The 20,611-nt window shown below is 55.4% G+C and overlaps 7 protein-coding genes and 1 non-coding gene across 8 annotated transcripts; 4 read left to right on the plus strand and 4 right to left on the minus strand.

The window, feature by feature from the left end:
- Positions 1 to 1,327: 1,327 nt before the first annotated feature.
- On the plus strand, positions 1,328 to 5,895 carry BBK36DRAFT_1141724 (hypothetical protein; the record flags this gene model as incomplete). The annotated part of the gene is made up of 3 exons (XM_024893474.1): positions 1,328 to 1,744; positions 1,802 to 2,333; positions 2,399 to 5,895. The coding sequence occupies 3 exons, from the start codon at positions 1,328 to 1,330 to the stop codon at positions 5,893 to 5,895; spliced, it is 4,446 nt and encodes a 1,481-aa protein (XP_024749105.1).
- Positions 5,896 to 6,140: 245 nt separating this feature from the next.
- BBK36DRAFT_t105 lies at positions 6,141 to 6,212 on the minus strand. The gene has a single exon. It is a non-coding gene; the product is annotated as a tRNA-Asp (tRNA).
- Positions 6,213 to 7,683: 1,471 nt separating this feature from the next.
- Positions 7,684 to 9,622, plus strand: BBK36DRAFT_5141 (acetyl-CoA synthetase-like protein; the record flags this gene model as incomplete). The annotated part of the gene is made up of 5 exons (XM_024898191.1): positions 7,684 to 7,747; positions 7,855 to 8,403; positions 8,469 to 8,976; positions 9,041 to 9,236; positions 9,293 to 9,622. The coding sequence occupies 5 exons, from the start codon at positions 7,684 to 7,686 to the stop codon at positions 9,620 to 9,622; spliced, it is 1,647 nt and encodes a 548-aa protein (XP_024749106.1).
- Positions 9,623 to 9,684: 62 nt separating this feature from the next.
- Positions 9,685 to 10,696, minus strand: BBK36DRAFT_1120137 (alpha/beta-hydrolase; the record flags this gene model as incomplete). The annotated part of the gene is made up of 4 exons (XM_024890661.1): positions 9,685 to 9,808; positions 9,863 to 10,109; positions 10,174 to 10,425; positions 10,498 to 10,696. The coding sequence occupies 4 exons, from the start codon at positions 10,694 to 10,696 to the stop codon at positions 9,685 to 9,687; spliced, it is 822 nt and encodes a 273-aa protein (XP_024749107.1).
- Positions 10,697 to 11,387: 691 nt separating this feature from the next.
- On the plus strand, positions 11,388 to 13,207 carry BBK36DRAFT_1169480 (CoA-transferase family III; the record flags this gene model as incomplete). Its single annotated transcript, XM_024895320.1, has 3 exons — positions 11,388 to 11,763; positions 11,831 to 12,129; positions 12,191 to 13,207. The coding sequence occupies 3 exons, from the start codon at positions 11,388 to 11,390 to the stop codon at positions 13,205 to 13,207; spliced, it is 1,692 nt and encodes a 563-aa protein (XP_024749108.1).
- A 761-nt stretch (positions 13,208 to 13,968) lies between these two features.
- On the plus strand, positions 13,969 to 15,190 carry BBK36DRAFT_1120149 (aromatic compound dioxygenase; the record flags this gene model as incomplete). Its single annotated transcript, XM_024890665.1, has 5 exons — positions 13,969 to 14,228; positions 14,370 to 14,608; positions 14,685 to 14,797; positions 14,865 to 14,945; positions 15,008 to 15,190. 5 exons carry the CDS (start codon positions 13,969 to 13,971, stop codon positions 15,188 to 15,190), a joined length of 876 nt encoding a protein of 291 aa, XP_024749109.1.
- A 392-nt stretch (positions 15,191 to 15,582) lies between these two features.
- Positions 15,583 to 17,837, minus strand: BBK36DRAFT_1135558 (FAD/NAD(P)-binding domain-containing protein). Its single transcript, XM_024892683.1, has 7 exons — positions 17,631 to 17,837; positions 16,911 to 17,310; positions 16,361 to 16,827; positions 16,219 to 16,279; positions 15,954 to 16,149; positions 15,785 to 15,863; positions 15,583 to 15,722 (listed from the first exon to the last, which is right to left on the minus strand). The coding sequence occupies exons 1-7, from the start codon at positions 17,675 to 17,677 to the stop codon at positions 15,590 to 15,592; spliced, it is 1,383 nt and encodes a 460-aa protein (XP_024749110.1). The 5' UTR covers positions 17,678 to 17,837; the 3' UTR covers positions 15,583 to 15,589.
- A 249-nt stretch (positions 17,838 to 18,086) lies between these two features.
- Positions 18,087 to 20,535, minus strand: BBK36DRAFT_1121016 (hypothetical protein; the record flags this gene model as incomplete). The annotated part of the gene is made up of 6 exons (XM_024890772.1): positions 18,087 to 18,555; positions 18,625 to 19,185; positions 19,246 to 19,640; positions 19,719 to 19,933; positions 20,004 to 20,071; positions 20,189 to 20,535. 6 exons carry the CDS (start codon positions 20,533 to 20,535, stop codon positions 18,087 to 18,089), a joined length of 2,055 nt encoding a protein of 684 aa, XP_024749111.1.
- Between the last annotated feature and the right edge of the window lie 76 nt (positions 20,536 to 20,611).

Here is a 20,611-nt window from a genome sequence, read left to right on the forward strand (position 1 = left end):
TCTTCAGCGCAATGGCGAGGAGAGCAAATGCCCGGGAAACCCATACTATAGGGTTAGATGTGAAATGGATGTAATTCTTTCTGTGTCATCTGCCTGGTACTCCATATTTCCCTGCATTTGTTCTCCCATTCAGCTGGACTGTCCCAGGGGCTGTGAGGTGGTTAGTACAGACTGCGAGCCTGAACCACCCCGCCAAATTGAAGTTACCTGAACCAATATGGGACGGCAAGATGTAGACTTCTGTGGCTGCACTCTACAACCTGTATGAAAATAGAACCGTTCAAAATTGAGTATAATGAAGAGACAAAGTAGCGATATTGTCGTTATACAAAGTCAGGCTCGGAGACGACTTCGCTTGCGGTGCGTACCGTAATGTAGCGTTTCATCAGGAAAGTTGTAAACGGTATGTAACTAAACCAACACGAACCCAGTTGGAAAAGACGGGCATCCGCTGCGCTACTTTAGCAGAAATAGCACCAACGGGCCGCTCCGGGTCTTATTATTAGGAAGCTGTGTCGAAGCAACAACTACGAAACCAACGGCTTGTTGCGTTCACCGTCCGCATCGCCTTGCTCACCGCCCTCACAGCCTCAGTCGACGTCTGTTGGCAGCCACTTGTATGTAGACAGATAGGTAGAGAGCATCATACCTATTCAGCTGCCCAGGGACAAGTGGCCGCCACCGAGCATATCATGTGCCATTTGCGAGTAGTCATCAGCAAGAGAGCTACAGTTCCACAGCGGTGACTCCAACTCTGATGCCAGGCTGCAGCGTGGCATTAGTGGCCAGGATCTGCCGAGCACAGCCCGGTGGGCGCATCAGGCGAGCCCTGTCTTCAAGAAAAGGAATCTGTCTCTTTCTCTTGAACTCATCATCATGATCCTCGTCCTCAGTCTCTTCTACATACTACCAAGTTGCCACTATGTGCGATGCAACCTGAGAGCCCGACTCTGAAACCTCTGAATAGAATCTACAACACCCCCCGCCACGTTGAGGTAGTAGTTGTTGGCTCAACTGACGAGGACCCCCCCGTCCAGGCCGTCTGACGATTGACGACACAGAAACGAGGACTGCGGATCAGCATGCAGCCTGGGGACTGCCTTTCGGCATCTAGCGCGCGCAGATGAGGCGGAGAAGCGCGTCTAGTGTTGTCACTTGAGGCTCTTTAAAACCTATGCGATGGCACGTCGATTTCCCCCCCACATGAGTGAGCCCCAGAGATGACCCAAAGGATTCGCCAGGCTGGGTCATGAGATGGAAGCTTAAACCTTCAAAACACCCGATCCTGTCGATTCGAAGGACGGTTCCTGGAGAAGCATACCGAAAGATGGGCGACCCGGAGAAGAAGCAGCCCGCCCAAAAGCCGCGGGGGATGATGGAGACGCAGTTTGCCGCCGTCCTGGCGGATGCCGCAAAGCTCTTCAAGGACTCCTCATCCGACAGGGGCCTGACGCTGGACGACTTCCTGACGCCGCCGATAAAGTCCATTTCCGACCTGATGCAGCAGCTGACTGCGCAAAACGACCAGTTCAGCCACTTTCGAGAAAAGCGCAAGAGCATCTTCGATGCCGTGGCCGTCACGCTGCGGCCGATAGAGCTGATAGGGGACATTGTTGCCGAGGGGGTCTCGGAGGCTTTTGCGCCGGCTCAGAGCATCTTTGCGGCGGTGATGTATCTGATCAATGCGGCGCATGATGTTTCGTCCATGTACGATTCGGTACTGGAGCTGTTTGATCAACTCAAAGTGAGGATACATAGTCTCACTTGCAATGGCTTTCTGCCGAGACTAACATGCGGATAGGACTTCACATCGAGGCTGGACGTGTACTTGAATCACAAGCTTAGTCCTGCGCTGCGTGAGAAGCTGGTCACCATCCTGGCGACGCTCTTCGAGGTTCTCGTCGTTGCTACCAAAGTTGCGCGAAGCGGCAGGCTGAAGGCGTACTTTAAGAGGCTCGTTGGCATCGAGAGTCCCGTTGAGCCGGCGCTTCAGAAGCTCAATGCTTTGACGCTGGGCGAGGAGCGGCAAGTCATCGCCGAGACGTACGACGGCGTGGCTGAGCTCAATCTCAAGACGGACAAGGTAGAAGATCTGGTTACGCAGATGCACCAAAGCATATTGGACATGAGACTGGGAGAGCAGCAGAATGGGGCGCTCTCCTACAGAGACAAATTGCGGGAGATACTGGAACCTACCCCCTATTCGGACGACTCGTATAACGCATTCACCAAGTACAGAGTTCAGGGCACCGGAGACTGGTTGCTGGAAGATGAAGGGCTGAAATCTTGGCTTCGCGGGGAGACTCGCCATCTGTGGATGTGCGGCAATCCTGGTAAGTCTCCCTTTGACGTCGATTGCACACCATGATATAGGAATCCTCATTGACGCCATTCCAAGGTACTGGAAAGTCTTTCCTGACATCGCGGCTGATCACCTGGGGCCTTGAGAATCTTCCTCACCTGGGTTACTTCTTCTTCTCCGCCAACGATCCCGAGACGAGATCCGTGCTGCAGGCTCTGCGGGACGTTGCCTATCAGCTCAGCGAAACCGACGCCTTTTATGCGGAAAAGCTTGCGAAACAGCTCCATAGCGGCGACGACATCAAGACGGTGCCGAGTGCGTTCAGGAGGCTGTTTGTGCAGCCATTCTTGGACGATGCCCGCGATGAGCCCAGCTACGTCTTCCTCGACGGCATCGACGAAGCAGAGCAGAGCGACATCGAACAGCTCCTGTCTCTGCTCGCCCCTGAGGACGAATCCGAACCTACAAAAGTGCAGTTTGCGCTGACTGGGAGGACGTACTTGGCGGACATTGTGTCCTTTGCGCTGGACCCGAATGCAGTTGGCCAGGTATTCACAACCGTTTACGTGACGCCGGATCGAATCGCGGACGATGTGAGCGCCTTTATTTCCGAGGGTGTGCGGCATTCGAGGATACTCAGTCGATCTCCGGAGGACTTCAAGCAAGAGGTCATTGAGTCCATGAAGAAGCAGGTCGACGGCCTCTTCATCTTGGCAAAGTTCATGTTGAACGAGATCAACCAGAAGCGGCACCCGAGCTCGATCCTGAAGAGCCTCAAATCGTTTCCCAAGGAGATCAACGGGATGCTCAACGAGACGCTCGCAAACCTCTCCGTCACCATTTCGGAGGAAGACGCCCGTGACCTCAACGAGATGCTGCAGTGGGTGTCTTGTGCGGAGGAGTCGCTCACGCTGGAGCAGCTGGAGGCTGCGCTCGTCATGAAGTTTGGAGATGCTCCGCTGCGACTGGAGGAGTCGTTACGGGGCCAGTACGCATGCTTCTTTGAGTTGGAGCGCGAGGACGGATTGACGACGGATGACCTGCTCAAGGACTTTGCTCGGACGCAGCGCGAGGTGTATCCGGAGAGAAGCTTTCGAAACGAGAGCCCGCGTGCTCGTGGCCTCACCTCGTCTGATACGAGCAGCCCCGGCCGAAGAGTGAGCCCTGCTGGCAGAGGCGTCTGGAGTCATTCGACGAGTCCGCCTGCAGCTGAGAAGAAGATGGCGAGTCCCCCACGGCACTTCAGCCCAGCGCGGAGCCCAGGGCTCTTTGACATGTCCAACGAGGTCGAGTTCCGGTCGAATCCGTCCACGACATACGTGACCTTTTCGCATACGTCAGTGAGGCAGTTCTTTCGTGATGGAAACGCCAACGGTGTTCATGCGATGAAAGGGGGCGTTGCGATGGGATTCGACATGATGACGGCTCGCATCAGCATTCTAAAGACGTGTCTACGCATCTTCAACGACAAGACTTGGTTTGAGAGCCGAGAGCTGGACCACGGAAGAGAAGCCATCAAGCAATATGCCGCGTGGTACTGGCAAGAGCATTTGGCGGCCCTCGACCCGGCGAGCGTGCCTCCGGAGCACAAGAGGGAGCTGGGCATGCACATCTACAGCATGCTGACTGTCGAGAACATCATCTACGACTGGAGCGCCATGTACGAGAAGAACAACGAGGGGCTGGAGGTGTTTACCGACTCCAACATCCAAGGCCTCCGGAAGTGGCTCAACGACCCAGCGATCCTAGCCAGTCTTACCTCCGAGGCAAGAGACTTTGTGACCAAGTCGGCCAAGGAAGACGTCGGCATCTGCCAAGCAATCGGCCGCTTCTACGCGAAGCAGTGGCTCTCTGAAGACTACTACAAGTATGTGCCGACGCTCTTCTGCTTCAAGATTGTGCAAAACGTGGCATTCATGAGCGATGAGCGGCTCTGGTCCCAAGCGCAGAGTCGCTGGTCAGAGACGCCCGTCAGGGAGAGAGTCCTGAAAGCCATCGAATGGGCGGGCTACCCCCAGACAGCGCACTGGCATCGACGACTCGGGAGCACGTATCTGATGCTGGGCCTGCACAGCGATGCCCTGATCCACTATCACAAAGCGCTCGAGCTGGACAACAACAACAGCGTGGGGACCGCTGGGCGCATCGCCTACTGCCTGTCCAAGTATGGGCAGTTCGGCGAGGCCCTGGCCCAGGCTCTCAAGTGCGCCGAGATTGAAGAGCGGAGCATCCGAGAGGGGACGCTGGAGGGATATGCGCTGACGAGCTGCAGGTGGCGGCTGTACAAGGACCATCTGCTCATTGCGCGGTGTTCCTACATGACGGGGAAGAGAGAGGCCGCGTTGGAGTACTTTCGCAAGGCAATCGCCAGCGCGCCGGCCGCGGGTCTGAACCCGTCTGAGCGGTTCGAGGCCGAGCTGAGCTATCTGGAGATGCTGGCGACGGAGAATCTGCACTCTGAGCTGGTCGGTCTGCTTCAGGAGATGGCGAAGAAGGCCAGCGAGAAAGACAAGGAAACGACGTCGTTGACCAACCTTCTCCTGGACAACTGCGACAAGCCTCTCGTCCTGGAATGGATCCCCCGAGCGGCCGTCAAGGTCGGCCAGGTGGCGTTCATCCTCCACCAGTACGAGGTTGCCATTGAAACGGCTCACACCATACGCAACCAGATGGGCGTGCTGTATCTCCGCCTAGCATACGGAAACACATGTGCGTACAACCGCGACCTCGACGCCTCGATCGCCATCTTCGAGCAGATCTCTCTGATCGAGTATCGGCCGAGGGGCAACGTCCCCACGCGCCACGGCCACGCGACGTCCTTCCAGAAGCTATCGGCGCTGTACAAGCAAAAGATCCTGCAGGTCGAGCTGACGTCGCCCGAGGCCGCACAGTGGCTGGACAAGCTGGAGCAGGTGCAGGAGAAGCAGAGCAGGCACCAGAACCTGGACATCCCCGCCGACAAGTACGGCTCGGACGTGAACATTGCGTCGATCTACCTGGCCCTGTTCCACCGCCTGCTCAAGAACGAGCTCAGGGCCCGGCAGCTGCTGGGCAGCCTGGTCATCAACAGCCTCGACATCCTGCTCGACGACGAGCCGCGCAACGACCGCTACGCAGCGGACAACCTGCTGCAGGCGTTCATCGCCGCCGACGACGCGGAGAACGCGCTGGCGCTGGCCCGGTCGATGAGAAAGGTGAACCGAGCGGCGGCGGCGGCGGCCACGGCCACGACGACGCCTCTATCTTCCCCCGTGCGGACGCGGATCGAGCCGAAGCTGCCCGACATCCAGGCCGCCAACAAGGCGTGCGCGCAGTGCCTGGACAACATCTCCCTGTCGGACAACTTTTACCTGTGCCAGCTGTGCGTGGACGCGTACTGCGAGAGGTGTCTGCACGGGGTCATCCAGCAGCCGGGGAACAGGACGTGCGATGGCAGGCGGGACGTGGTTTGCCGGAGCGATCATGCGTGGTTCATGGTGCCGCCGCTGAACCAGTTTCTGCATACGGGGGAGATTCTGTGGGGGGATGGCATGGTGAAGAGTTTTATCGAGTGGGAGAGGGCGTTGAGGCAGAGGTGGTGCGATGGGACTTGATGGATGGTCATGTACCTACATGTGGTGTTTTTGCTATGGTGTTTGTTTGCTTAAGGTAACTTCAATTGTCTTTATGGGTCAATCGGTATAACGGTCATTGGATGGATAGAATACAAAGATTATCAGCGACCTCTTTCGAACAGAAGAAGCATGCGATTGTATTCAAAAACTACGAAATGTTCAGATCGAGGGAAATACTTAAATAGAAGGGGGAAAAAAAATATGAACCCTTTGAAAGGGTGGCGCTCTCCCGCCGGGAATTGAACCCGGGTCTCAAGCGTGACAAGCTTGCATACTGACCACTATACTACGGAAGATTGAATGGCTTTTGGAGCCATTGTAGCAGGTTCGGATGTTGGTTTGCACGATAGTCTGTCTTATATACGGACAAGCGGCAAGTCGTTCGCGTTGCAGGAACGAGCAACAAACAACGCGACACATCGTCAGAGGCGTCTCCCGGCCTCAGTCTTGGGAAGGGACCATATCATCATAGGCCGTGATGCGGAAAAGGGAAAAACGCAACTCGCGCTTCACCCCCTCGGCGTTTCCCAGCGTTTCCCCCAGCGTCAATAGATGGAGACCCCAAGGACCTTCCATACGGGCCTCAGCCCCAGCCCTCCCAACTGGGGCGTCATCGGCCACATGTGTAAAAAGAACAGATTTTTGTATGCCAGCAGAGATGTGAATCGACCGTAGGGATGCGGGGGGGAGCTGTGAATATATACAGCTTTGGGCCTTGCATGTGCGCTGTCCACATACTCCGGAAAGATGGTTGTTTGCAGTGGCGCATGGCTGGTGGCTTGCAACAAAGCCGGGCGTCCCCCGAGTCGGGCCGTGTTTGGAAGCCGTCCGAGGATGATGCCAGCGGATTGAATCAACAAAGACTCTACGGAGCAGTCAAAGAATCAACCCATGAGCAGCGCACTGGGCAGGACCGCTCTATAACACCAGGTCCTTTGAGAAGTAGATGGGGTGTGATCTCGGCGTAAGACACAGTATATATAGGCATGATAGGTGTGTACTTGTACACACTCTTAGCCTATAAAGAGGCGTTCAGATGGGCTTATAAGAGTCGTGTAAGTGATGATGTTGCTGTTTGCTCAGCGCAGTAAAACTTCGCCATTGACAGAGCAGAGCAACGCAAACTCTGTGGCGACTGAGGCTTGAGTATCAAGTATCACTTGGAAAATGGACTCAATGCGTTTTAACAGGAAGGCGGAAGATGCGAACATGCGTAGACGGCCTCGGCCGGCTTTTGAAGCCTCCCCTTCCCCTTCCCCTTCCCCGCTCCAACGGCACAACCAACAATTACCCCAGATATACCCCCTTGCCTGTGCATTTAGCCCCCGTTCTTTTGCATACTACCAGTACTCGAGTTGCACGATTTGGTTCGATAAAGTCCGCGGAAGCTTGGTGAGTGGCGGGGGATGCTGATCATGGGGTGTGGGCAGACATTCTCTCCGCATTTTGGGCTTTTGGTGTAGTATTATACTATGCGGATGGAGAGCACTTACATGGATATCCGTCTAGGACAGATTTGTTGCTATGTTTCAGCTGAGCGAGTGCGTGGGCCTCGGCTCGGTCTTCGAAGAGGGATGCTGGCGTTGAGAAAAAGAGAACCGCTGCCGGTATATGGAGGTTACCTGAACTGTCATGCACGCCCAAGCAAGCCATTAACTGTGGTGTTTCAACCTGTATCACGCATCGCACATATTGTATTCGAACCAAATTCGGTGGATAAAGGCATTGAGATTGATCGACCAGCTTCTCTTATCTGACATATTCATCATGATATACACCAACCCGAGACAGATGACCATTCCGAATCTGGATATCCTTACTCTTCTATTCGGTAGGTTCAATATCTACTTCGCGTGAGGGCATCTCCACCTCCTCCAAGCGCCACGAACCTCATATCGGTACACATACTTGACATTGACACGCTCCTTCACCGCAAAGAATATGAAGGATCCGAAGCAAAAGAAGACGCGCCGGTATTTGCCGAGGCCAAATACCCCTCCCACGCCCTCACCAAGGCGCGCGTCCGCGACTTGACTCGTCAATTCGCCTACTTCCTCCGCCATCGATACGGCATTGGGAGGGACGGGCCCGGACGCGACGTAGTTGTCACGGTAGCTACAGGACAGTCTGCGCTGGGCTGCGTGCTGTACGCTGTAGTTGCTGCGGACGGCATCTATTCCGCTGCGTCGCCTTCCTCCACGGTGTCGGACCTGACGAGACAGATCAAAGATGGTCCTGGTAGGGTCGTTGTATGCAGTGAAGACGTGAAAGGCATCGCGTTGAGTGCTGCTCGTGATGCGGGACTGCCCGCCCGGAATGTGCTGGTGTTGAAGTCTTATCCAGAGATACAGCTACGGAGCGCTGATGGCGAGACGGAATGCGACTTTCGAGGGTCTCTGGACTGGAGGCGGATCACTGACCCTGAGGAGCTCGAGAACAGCAAAGCCTGCATCGTGTATTCATCAGGCACTACAGGACTTCCCAAGGGTACGAACGCATCTTACCGTAGGAAACGCGGTGATGGGTGAAGATGCTCTGCTCACACTGAACAGGCGTCATCATATCCCACCAGAACATGGTGTCCGAATGCTATCTCCCCAGCACCCTGGGCCGAGAAGCCTGGGAACGAATGGGCAAGTCCTTTCCCCGATCCACGCTCGGCCACCTGCCCGCAGCGCACATTGCCGGCCTACAGAGCTATTTCGTGAATTCCGTCTACGAGGGCGCCGTCATCTATTGGATGCCAAGCTTCAATTTCGATGACTTTGTTCGCTATTTTGCAGAGCTCAAGCCGACATTCTTCTTCTCTGTGCCACCCATATTCATGGCCATTGCCAAACATCCTGCGGTCAAGGACCAGTTCAGGAGCGTCGAGTATGCTACTTCTGGTGCGGCGCCGATGAGCTACGAGCTGCAGGAATCAGCGAGTCAGAAGCTCAAGGGGATCGTTTACCAGGTGTGGGGGTTGAGTGAGACGACGGGCGCTGTGACTTATACGACGCCTGATCGGACTGACACGATGGGGAGCTTGAGTCCGTTGCTGCCTACTGTCAGCCTGAGGTACGACCGCTATCACACCCGAAACCTGATGAAGGAGATGTTAACGAACAACTTGTGAGAATAGATTGGTTGATGAGAACGACAATGACGTCGAGGAGGGACAGCCAGGCGAGGCATTGCTTAAAGGCCCAATGGTCACCAAGGGATACCACAACAACCCAGAGGCCAACAAAGCATCCTTCACCACGGACGGCTGGTTCCGAACTGGCGATGTCCTCAAAAAGGAGGGAGACGTGTTTTACATGGTCGACCGGAAAAAGGTCCGTCCTGAGCCTTTGACAGGTCGTCTCGAAATATCTGACTGACCATATCACAGGAATTGATCAAATACAAGGGCCTCCAAGTCGCGCCAGCCGAACTCGAGGGCCTTCTCACAGCTCACCCGTCCGTTGCCGACGCCGCCGTCATTGGAACAAAGCGAGAGGACACAGAAGTCCCCACTGCCTATGTCGCCCTCGCACCGGGAGCAAGGGGCAAGATCTCAGAAGCCGAGCTCGTTGACTACGTTCGGGGCAAAGTTTCGGACTATAAGCGTCTGAGAGGAGGAGTGATTTTCATCGATGCCATCCCCCGAAGTCCCACGGGTAAGATATTGAGGAAGGAGTTGAGAGCATTGCACAGCCGCCAGATGGGATCAAAGATTTGAATCGTTACTTGGATCCTTCGAGGTCTAAATACATGAATAGCCTTTTGATCATGAGTGGCGGATTATTCCACTTTTAGACCATCCGTAAACTCAACAATGGCATCGCCAACCTTTTCGGGCGCCTCAATGCAGTACCAGTGACCGGTTCCGTCAAGTATCTTCAGATGCTTATCCGCAGAGCCCCAGCTTTGCAAAAGGTCAGCAGCTGTGTGAGAAACATTGAATAAGGGCAACACTCACTCGTCGTATATCTTCTTCGAGACCGTAAGCGGGCACACGACGTCTTGAGCACCCACCACGAACAAGAGCGGCGTCTTGATGCTCGCATATTCAGGAGTAGAGGCATTGCACGCAGCTTTGCAATTCGCAATATAGCCCTCTGGGGTCTGGGCGAGGAGCAGAGCGCGGATGAATGCGCGCTGGAGGGGCGTGGATGTCGGTGCTGTGCCGACTTTGGGAATCGCGTCTACCAGAGCATCCATTCCATCTGAAGAGGGGGGCCAATCAGTCACTGAACTGGGTGAATGACTGAGCACTGTCGATGTTCTTACCTTGCTGGACCTTGACGATCCTCGCTTTGAGGTTCGTTGTGAGGGCTTCATTAGGGAAGATGCTGCCGAGCAGGACGGTGCCGGCGAAGTGGTAGCGGAGCGTGGCTTCGGGGGCTACGAGGCCGCCCATGGAATGACCAACTATCACGGCGCGACTGGGCGGGATGTTGAGAGCTGATATGGCGGCTCCTACATCGTCAATGATGGTATCGATACTGCCGCCCTCGCCAGTTAACTTGGTCAAACCGGAGCCTGTTGGTTTGTCCAAGTCAGTATCAACAACAGCGTTTCGAATGAAGAGAACAGGGAGGCAGATGCACGCACCATGAGAGTCGAGTGCCAGACAGGAGTATCCCGCTTCGACGAGCCTCGGGATAACAGGAGCATAAAAGGAGCTGGACGAACCCAAGCCGTGAATGAGGACGAGGGTGGTTATCTTAGTGGAGTCTGAGGCTGCATTTTGGGGAGCCGCAAAATTGTAGTACAGCTGCCGGTCGCGGTCCTGCAGCTTGAGGAACGGCATGGCTTGGGTGCTTTGTCTCAAACGGATAGATAGTAGATGCCTGGTCTTGGAATAGTGCTTGACAATAGAAACTAGTGAGCGCCTCGATTCTAGTCTGGCTCATGGCTGGACAACGACTTACCCCTGGAACAGACGAGATGTTTTAAGCAAGCCGGATAGATGCGGTATAATGGGTTGCTTCGGGGGTTTGCTTCGATCCGCCAACGGATATCCGACTTGTCTCAAAGAAAAAGAGAGCTGATAGCACGGAATCAAGCTACAAGCAGAATGAGGGGAGAAGCACAATGATGTAAGAGGGACTGGGAGACGTCAGAGCTGTCGGTTAAGGGCTGGCGGCCCCGCTGTGGGTTTATCGGAGTCCGGCCTTTGCAGGTCGGATCGGATACGGGATCCCGGTCTCGGGTCCGGCGAGAGGGTCCTCGATGGCAACACTCTGAGCGGATTGGATCCATCTATACCAGAGAGGTTTACTTGAGGTAGTTTCTACCTACTATTCAGCGTCGAAATCAAATTCAGGATTGAGTACTCTACTTGACCCATCTCCAGGCGCGACTTATACACCGCTTTGCACGCAGCTTGTGAAATACACATTCCGCTCACGACTTCACAACGTGACGAGGAAAGGAGCGCTTTTACTGAGAATCACATCATAGCCACAACCACAGGCTTCGCTAGTCCTCGTCCATCCATCATGACCTCCGAATCAATACCCGCCTACTCCTCCAAGAAAGAGGCCCGTCATATCCTGCACTATCTGTGCAAAGAGTTCGACTCCATATCGCTACCCGCTGGAGTCGCCAGCCGAGCAGACAACGTGCAATTTGTCGCGGAGCGAGACCTGCCCTACTTCCCCATCCCTTTCAAAGAGACGGAGACAACGGCTGCGCTCAAGGCAATTGAGGCATCGGTTGCGTCTCTCCTCGCCGATACGCGGCAGGGCGAAGTCTCGTCGAATCGGAAAATCGTGATTGACCTTGAGAAGACGACGGCATTTCTGCTTCAGGCGTACTTGGCCAAGGTTGGAGGATATGGAAAGCTGGACAAGGAAGTGAGGGGGCTGCTCAAAGGTGTGTGTTATAGCCAAGGGCACCCAATGTGAATGACCGGGTCTGCTGACTTTTCTTCCATGGGTAGACACGGATCTGCTTCAAGCGCAGTCTGATCCGTATCGCCGCATGGCTGCCAACTTGTATGCCACCAAGGACCCCAACGAGTATTATCACATCCATGGCTCGTTGGAAGCGTCGACGACACTGAGAATGATTGGGCTGGAGCCCTTTCGACCTGACTTGAAGACTCACGAAGACATTGTGCAGACGATTGAATCCGCGGTAAAGAGGTTTACCGTGGATGAACTCGAGAAGCTGAACGCGCAGCATAGACAAGCCGGTGTCAAGGCATTTACTCACGCCGAGTTTCTCAAGACTCCGCACGTAAGTCGAGATTTGCAATCTGCAACTCTTCAAGACAGCGTGAACTGACGACGGTCCACAGGGCAAGGCAAACATTGCGCTTCCGCCGTGGTCTGTTGAGGGCCTGGAACATGAGACGCCGCGGATACCCCTCGCAGACCATCAAGACAATCGACTGCTATCGGGCATCAAGGTTCTTGAACTCTGTCGAATCATTGCCGGACCTACAGTCACCAGGATCCTGGGCGAATACGGCGCCGAAGTCATCAAAGTGACGAGTCCAAAACTCAGCGACGTGCCCTTCTTCCAGGTCGACGGCAACATGGGGAAGCGAGCGACAGACCTGGATCTCAAGTCTCCGCAAGGGAGAGAGGCGTTTGAAAGGCTCCTGATTGAGGCCGATGTCGTGGTCGACGGCTATCGCCCTGGGGCGATTGAGAAGCTGGGATACGGACCAAAGCAGCTCTCCGAATTGGCCGTCAAGAGAGGCAAAGGGTTCGTCTACGTCAACGAGAACTGCTTCGGCTACGAGGGCGAGTGGGCGCATCGAGCCGGATGGCAGCAGATTGCAGACTGCGTGACGGGCATCGCCTGGGAACAAGGCAGGTTCATGGGCCGCAACGAGCCCATGGTGCCCCCGTTCCCCATCTCCGACTACGGGACCGGCTGCATCGGCGCCATCACCGCCCTGGTCGGCCTCTACCACCGGGCCGCCCGCGGAGGGTCGTGGCACGGCAAGGCCAGCCTCATGCACTACGACCTCTTGCTCTTCAAAGTCGGCTTGCTGCCGGAGCACGTCCAGCAGAGCCTCCGCGACGCCATGGGGCCCGAGGTCCTGGCGCTGCGGTACCACAACAGCGTGGACCAGATCTCGGGGACGGTGCTGCGGCGGATGCGGGGGGTGTATCCTGGCTTTGTAGAGAACGCCAAGTATCTGGATCGGTGGTATGCGGACAAGTACAAGGCGCAGGTGCGTGCGGTCAAGCCGGTGGCGGAGATTGAGGGCTTGGAGATGGGCTTTAGGCGGGCGAGTCGGCCGAATGGCTCGGATGAGGCGAGGTGGGAAGTTGGCGAGGAGAAGGACTATCGGATTGAGTAGGTAGATGTCGAGTTGTTTGCATTGAGTATCATATCTTAGATATAGAAGATGCGTGCAATCTCTGGTTGCGTTTGAAACTGTTATCAACTTACTGAATTATTATCTGATGATGACGGCAGCTGATGACAGAGACATTATAGAGCATCAATGGCTCTCAGGGTTCCACGCAGCCCGCACAAGGCGCAACCTAAGGTAGCACAGGATCCTCGACGAGGAAGCCCCCCCCTCCTTTGAAGCTGCATACTAATCCACGGCCTGTGAAAGGGCTCTGAACGTTCATGTGGAACTTTGACTCTCTTTGTCAGTCAGCTGCTTTTCACGGAGAATTACTCGTAATACATACTACTACTAGTAGTCGCATTGTTTGCGGGGAAAGTGTCGATTGTCCAGGATCAGGGGTTCCGGGACGTTATCCGCCGTTGCCGCTCCGGCAGCCACCGTCGGATCTGGGGAACCCCGCGATGGCGGATATCGGACGCGGCATGGCTGGGAGGCGGTTTGTGAGACGATTAGGCGAGACATCGAACGGGCAGCTTTGGCTTATGCGTTTCTTGCTAATTGCTGATTTACTGATTGGATCGTCGTCGAGGGAATTCGTTATGAGTAACCAAGAATTCTGAGTTATAAGAAAGGCCCTACTCTAAAGCATAACTCTGAACACGATAGCCTGTGAAACAACAAGACCAAGCTCTCTTGACAACGACAGAATTCCTCTTGAAACCAGTCGGCAGCTATACACACAGCCTTTGAACATCTTCGAAATGGGCTCTCAGTCAACCAGCGAAGGCCTCGGCCAGGAATTCACCAACCATGTCATCCAAGCCATGGGCCCCAACACCTCGCCCCGGATGCGCACAGTCATGACCGCTCTCATCCAGCACGTCCACGACTTTGCGCGCGAGGTCAACCTCACCGCGGACGAGTGGCTGGCGGGCGTCGAGATGATCAACTGGGCGGGCCGGATGAGCAACGACAGGCGCAACGAGGGACAGCTGGTGTGCGATGTCATTGGCCTGGAATCGTAAGTTGTTGGTTTTGTCTCTCTCTCTCTCTCTCTCTCTCTCTCTCTCTCTCTCTCGCTCTCTTTGGAAGGGGTCTTTTGGTACGTTTTCTGTCTGGTGTTCGGAGCTGCTCACACAAAGGGGGGGTTGTGATAATGTAGGCTTGTGGACGACATCACATACAGAGAGGCCAGCAAGGCCGACAAGCCGCCCACGTCGTCTGCCATCCTGGGGCCGTTTTGGCGTGCCGATGCCCCGATCCGAGAGAACGGCGGCACCATCACCTTCAACACGCCAAAGGACGGGCAGGTGACTTTTATGCATGGCCAGGTGACGGACGCTGTGACGGGCAAGCCGCTGGCGAATGCTACGGTGGACGTTTGGCAGGCGTCGACGAATGGTGAGAAATCCTTAGATGAGGTTGCCTTTTTTTAGCTTTTTCTGGAACAGCTACTGATGATGATTTGGTATGATAGGACTGTATGAGCAGCAGGATCCGGATCAGGTCGATTGCAATTTGCGTGGCAAGTTCATCACCGATGCGGAGGGGCGGTATTCGTTTTACTGTCTTCGCCCGACGCCGTATCCTGTGAGCTGTTCATGAAAGACGCACGTTGCCATGACAGAAGCAGCAATGGCTGACTTTTCTGATTTAGATCCCCTTTGATGGTCCGGCAGGGAAGCTGCTGAAGCTGATGGATCGCCACGAGTACCGGCCCGCACACATCCATCTCATCGTAGGAGACACCATCCCATACTTTCTATCCGGCGACTGCCTTGCTAACGCGTCAAACTACAGGCTGAATGCAAAGGATACGGCTCCTTGACAACGCAGATCTTCGACAAGGACTCCAAGTATCTGGAGGACGACAGTGTGTTTGCTGTAAAGGATGGGCTGACGGTCGAGTTCAAGCCCCGTGAGGGAGACGCCCAGGCACAGTTTGACTTGGAGTACAACATCCAGCTGGCCAAGAAGAATTAGTTGGGGATATGAGGCCATGGCATATCTTGTGTTTTTTTCTCGTTATGATGGCGAAGATTGTAGCCTTTTTGTTTGTCTGGCGCGTATCGCTTATAGCAACTGAGAAATCGAAAGCATGATTATGAGTTATCTCGGATTGTGCCAACTACATCAAGGCCTCCACTGATGAAGATTACAAGGTTTTAGACAACATTGCGATCATTTTTCTAGTATTTTTCATGGGACTACAATTTCCTCGTGGCTTCATGACTATAGGGTCACTTACAAAGCGTCACCTAAAACAACAACATCCTTCACAGATGGACGGTTCTTGCAAGTCTATTGATGAATTGCACATCCATATGTACACGTAAAGCCTGCTACATTTCTGGAGAGATGAACAGCACATGGCCTCCCAATCTATGCCTCTTGGCCGATAATGATCCCACTGGGCAGCTCCAGTCCAACCGGCAGCCCCCGGACATACTGTTCACGAAACGCAGCTCCACGCCTCTCAGCCAGAGCCTGCTCGATATCCTTATACATGTCGTATCTAATTCCATCCCATCATTAGCCATCATCACTCACATCAAAGCCCAAAAGACAACGACTTACGCATTCATCTCCTCAATAGTCAGCTTCTTCTTCTCATCCTCAACCTGATACGTCGGCACATCCTTGTTTTGCGAGAAACCTTATCCAACAAAAGAATCTCACCGTCAGCACTGACTAACAAACTGAAAAAGAGAAACAACTGCTCAAACTCAAATAAAAAAAGACTTACCAATCCTCTCGTTGATGTTGTAAGCCGCCTTTGCAGCGGCAGACTGCACCCTCGTCGCTCGGGGCAGCCGGACGGCGTCATACACCGCGAGCGCTTCGCTAATGTCTCCGCTAAAGTACTTTTCGCTGAAGAGGATGCCCAGGGCGGCGGCGTCTTCGATGGCCATGCAGGCGCCTTGGCTTTGATGGGGCATCATCTGGCAAGTCTCATGTTAGTTGGTGATACTCTCAGGGTGTGATACCTTGGAAGAGAGAATGGGACATACCGGGTGTCCAGCGTCACCTAACAGACAGACGACGCCTTTGTGAATATAAGGATAAGGATCGCTACGGCCAACAAGGTCAGCAAGCAGTTTGTTTCCAGACAAGCATCACAATCACGAGTAGGCAGAAGAAGATAAAACTCACTGCACCCACAGCCGCCACGGCCGAATCTCCTTTCCAATCTTCAGATGCGCCAACACCTGCTTGTCCAGGCTCGGATACGGCGCCAGCAGCTCCTCCACCGGCCTGTCGTCGTTGCCCCAGGTATGCGCAGAGTAGTCTCCCACGGAGCGCGGGAAGAAGCAGTAGTACGACAGCAGCTTGCCGCCATTGCACGGCGACAGCACAATCTTGTCCCACTTGCCCTCCTGGCCGCCCCAGTACTCGAGCGCGCTGTGCTGCGAGTAGTCGACGAGGCCCAGCCGGACGGCCTCCTCCGTGGTGACGTTTGCGTGCAGGCAGCTCTGCTCGGAGGGCCGCTTGGCCGGGCAGATGCCCATCTCGCGGCGGACGACGGAGCCGATGCCGTCTGCGCCGACGATGAGGTCGTGCCGGGCCGTGACGCCGTTGGTGAAGGTGATTGTGCCGGCATTGATATCAATCTTTTGGCACTTTTTTTGAAAAAAGTCAGTGTCTCTCTCTACTATCCGGCAGAGTATGCCCTCAACAGCTTCTACATGTAGACATGACATACCTGATGGTTGACCCGCAGCCTCGCCGGCGACCCCTTGCCCTCCTCGCCCAGCGCGCAATCCTTCAGCATGGCATGCATGTACTGCCGATGGAACATGTTGTACACGAACCCCCACCGCTCCTCGTAGTCGCCCAGGTCGTACACGCTGACCGGCTCGCCCGTCCTCCAGTCGCGGTTGATGAGCTTCCGGAGGACGACGGGGTCCCCCTTGGCCACGTCGACGCCCCATTCGTGCAGCCAGCGCGTGCCGTTGGCCGCGCACGACACCGACGCGCCCACCTCGCCGGCGAAGTCGTGCTTCTCGTAGACGGTCACGTCGTGGCCGGCGCGGCGGAGGGCGATGGCGGCGGACATGCCGCCGATGCCGCCGCCGACGATGCCGATGCTGAGGCGGCGCCAGCTATTACTGGAGGAGGAGGAGGGGGTGTTGGAGCCCATTTGGTGAGATGTGTGTGTGTGTGTGTGTGTGTGTGTGTGTGCGCGTGTGCTGGAGAGTCTTTGCTGATTGTGAGTTGTGTTATCTTGACCGGTGTAACAGATGTGTGTTCATTATTCTACGAGTCAAGAAAACAGTTGACGCTGAGCTGGGTAAAGCCCCAAGTTTTATCTATCAAACCCCCCCCCCCCTTCTTCCACGTTGCTCCGAATCATCGGCCAGCTCATGGATCGGAAAAGGACTCTCTTGTGTACACACTCGGACATCATCGACTCAGCTCTCACCCTTTCAACCTTGTTATCTCTCGCATTCCCCCCGTGATCCCAGCCATTCACGTCAGTGCCTTGTTCGAAAGCTGAGAGGCTTATCGCGGATGGCGGCGGCTGTGCCCCTTGTTGAGGGCGAGGTGCCATAGCCGCTGCCATGGTTTTGTGCTAAGCCGTTGGAAAGGGGGGGGTGGCATGTCTGATCCGTCTGATTGGGTCGCAACTTTAATCTCTTGTGTTATACATGTATATGCAGCGGCAAACTTTCTGATACATGATGATGCGTATTCGGAACAGGGATGCAAAGCTGTTACTGTTGGGGCTATGATATGCTGAGTAGGCACGAGAGGCAGTGTGTATGCACCTCGGTGCCTTGTCACATTATTACCTCCAAAACCAACGAGACTAGAGTGCCTTTCCCGACGCACTGTGGGATACAGAATTCGAGTTTGATACGAAAGAGAACAAGTCATGTCAGAATCCGAATACCCGCGGATTGAAAAAAGGAAAGCTATCCCACTGCGACAGCTCCAGACCGTCCCATCCTCGCAGCACATCCCCATCCATCTCCGCCCCTTGGGCCGCCATATCTGCACCCCAGACCCCTGCAGCATGATTACATGTAGTATGGTCATCAACCGCCAGAGCCTCCTCATTCTCAGCGCCATTCTCTTGGCCCGGGTCGCCGCCTTCTCTGTTGAAAGAGAGCAGCTTCCCGACGTATCTGCTTCGCGGCCGCGACGAGAGCTCCATCCGCCGCTTCATGATGGCATTGGACAGCAGGCCTAGGATTTCCGAGTAATGGCTGGCTTGGGGGCTTTGGATGCCCAGGAAGTCGAGGACGTCTTTGGCGCTGCGAAAGGCTACCTCGACTTCGTAGTCGAGCTCCTTTTTCGCAAACATGTCGAAGCCGAGGATGAGGCCAGCGGCGAATATCAAGGCCCTAATGTCGATCTCGTCAGTCACCGTCTGGTTATGAGCCAAGGTAGGTAGCCTGGAGGAGATGCCTTACTTCAGTATGCACATGTTTCCCAGCAGTAGCCCGGATTTGTGCGCCTCGGAGCACGTCTGTACGAGATATACCGCCGCGTCAAGGCAGGCAGACGCCAGGGGTGAAGACGAAGGTGTAGCAATGTCTGGGCGAGAAGTGAGCCTTGATATCAGCACGGGCCGAGTGACCAGAGTGATGGCAAAGTAGTAGAGACAGGCGATGTGTATGCTGTCGGTCGCAGCCTTCTGGGTTGACGAGTCCTTTGAAGACATGAGGGGATTGCGGAGAAAGCTGGGCAGTCGTTTGCTCCAGTCTTCGATTTTGCTCAAGAATGGCTCCACCATGGTGGTAGACGAAACCTTCCTCCCGTAGAGTGCGTCGACGCTTTCGTTGATGATGGTGAGTATCTCGTAGGATGCAAACAGGCCAGCGGTTCGTGGACCATGGCGCGTAGCCGACGGGCCACTTGAAGAGATGACTGTAGCGTCAAGCTCCGCCCTGAGACCAGCTGTAGCAGGCGGTCTTCCCAGGATAGAGCTCACAAGCATATCCAGAACACAGAGACTCATCCAGATGTGCAGCCTACCGACTGATTAGCCTTTGACCAGGAGGCTGGCGTGAGATGACCCGCTTCAGCCTTACCTCCGTTGACACACTGGGTTCCCCAAGTCCGTGTACGAATGGGGGCTGTGCATCCCCAGAGCGACCGCAGCCCTCGCCGCGATGCCCAGGTACATGAAGGCCGTGTTTCTCCGGCAATGGCCAAGCATGTAAAAGGCCATGAGGAGAAATGCGCGCACCATGTCGACGTTTGGATCCTCCAGCATGCCGGCAAAGGCACGGTGCTGTGCTTGCCGAAAGTACGCTGGCCCGACCTGTTGCGCGTCCATGGGAGACTTGCATTGGGCGCCGATGGCGATGACGAGGTCGACGGAGGCATGTTGGCACGGGTTGAGGGATGGAGCTTCGTCAGTTTTGGTTTTTACGAGGAGACCGTCTATCTCTGTTGGCCCAAACACGTCCAACAGGCCGCCAGTCTTGAGGGTTATGATTAGCAACGATCATCTCTCGATGTGGAGAAACAAGGAATGTGAATGTTCATGGCGTAAACTCACAGCAGCTTCGAATGTCCGTGTGTACAGCAGACTGCCCTCCAGGTCAATGTCACAGTTGGCTGTCTCCAAGCCGCTCGAGCCAGCCGCAGAAGGCTCCGTCTCCAGCATACTGTCGCGCTTCTCATTATGGGAGAACTGCGACGGTCCGATCTGGGCCGTTACGGTATCTCGTATGAGCTGAAGAAAGGATAGAGACGCAGCCTCGCCAATGTACACTGACAGGTTGGCATGTCAGCTTCAAATTCGCATGAACATCTTAACCCCATCTAACACAGCACGACGTACCTCTTTCTCCTCGTAGATTGAGGAGCATACGAGCATGAGACTCTGGTTCCGGAGCGGGAGACCCCGGCCTCGCTGTCGGTGGATGCGCAGACCGGTTGGCAGCCCCCTCGGAGACGCTCACGCGGGAATCCGACGGCGTAAGCGGCCGGTAGCTCCCCTCGGCATCAGGCCCATCAACCGAACACCACTCCGGAGCACCCATCTGTCCAAAGCCAGCTCGGCCCCACGCAGATTCTTCTATCGATGCATCGTCATTGCCAAGGCCATCCGGGATGCCGTCTCCACCGCTCGGCGGCGACGACGCCGGGACCTGTTCCGCGGCCGAGGCCCGCGTCCGGGGCGGATGCGGGAGCGGCGCCACCGCCCGGGAGCCTCGAGGCCGATGGGTGAGATAGCACGAGTCGCCGATGCCGCGCCGCTGGCAGGCGGTGCAGGGGACGGTGGCACTGCATCGCTTCTTGGAGGCGCGGCAGAAGTTGCATGCTTCGGCGGCGCGCTGGCGCTGGCTCGGGTGGACTTTGGGCCGTGGCATCTTGTGCTCTTCTTTGCGTGCCTTACGATATCTTGCCTTGTTTGGACTGATCGGAACAGTGGCCAGACGGAGGTTA

The sequence above is a fragment of the Trichoderma citrinoviride genome, assembly GCF_003025115.1.
Source record: "Trichoderma citrinoviride strain TUCIM 6016 unplaced genomic scaffold BBK36scaffold_8, whole genome shotgun sequence".
Classification (NCBI taxonomy): Eukaryota; Fungi; Ascomycota; class Sordariomycetes; order Hypocreales; family Hypocreaceae; genus Trichoderma; species Trichoderma citrinoviride.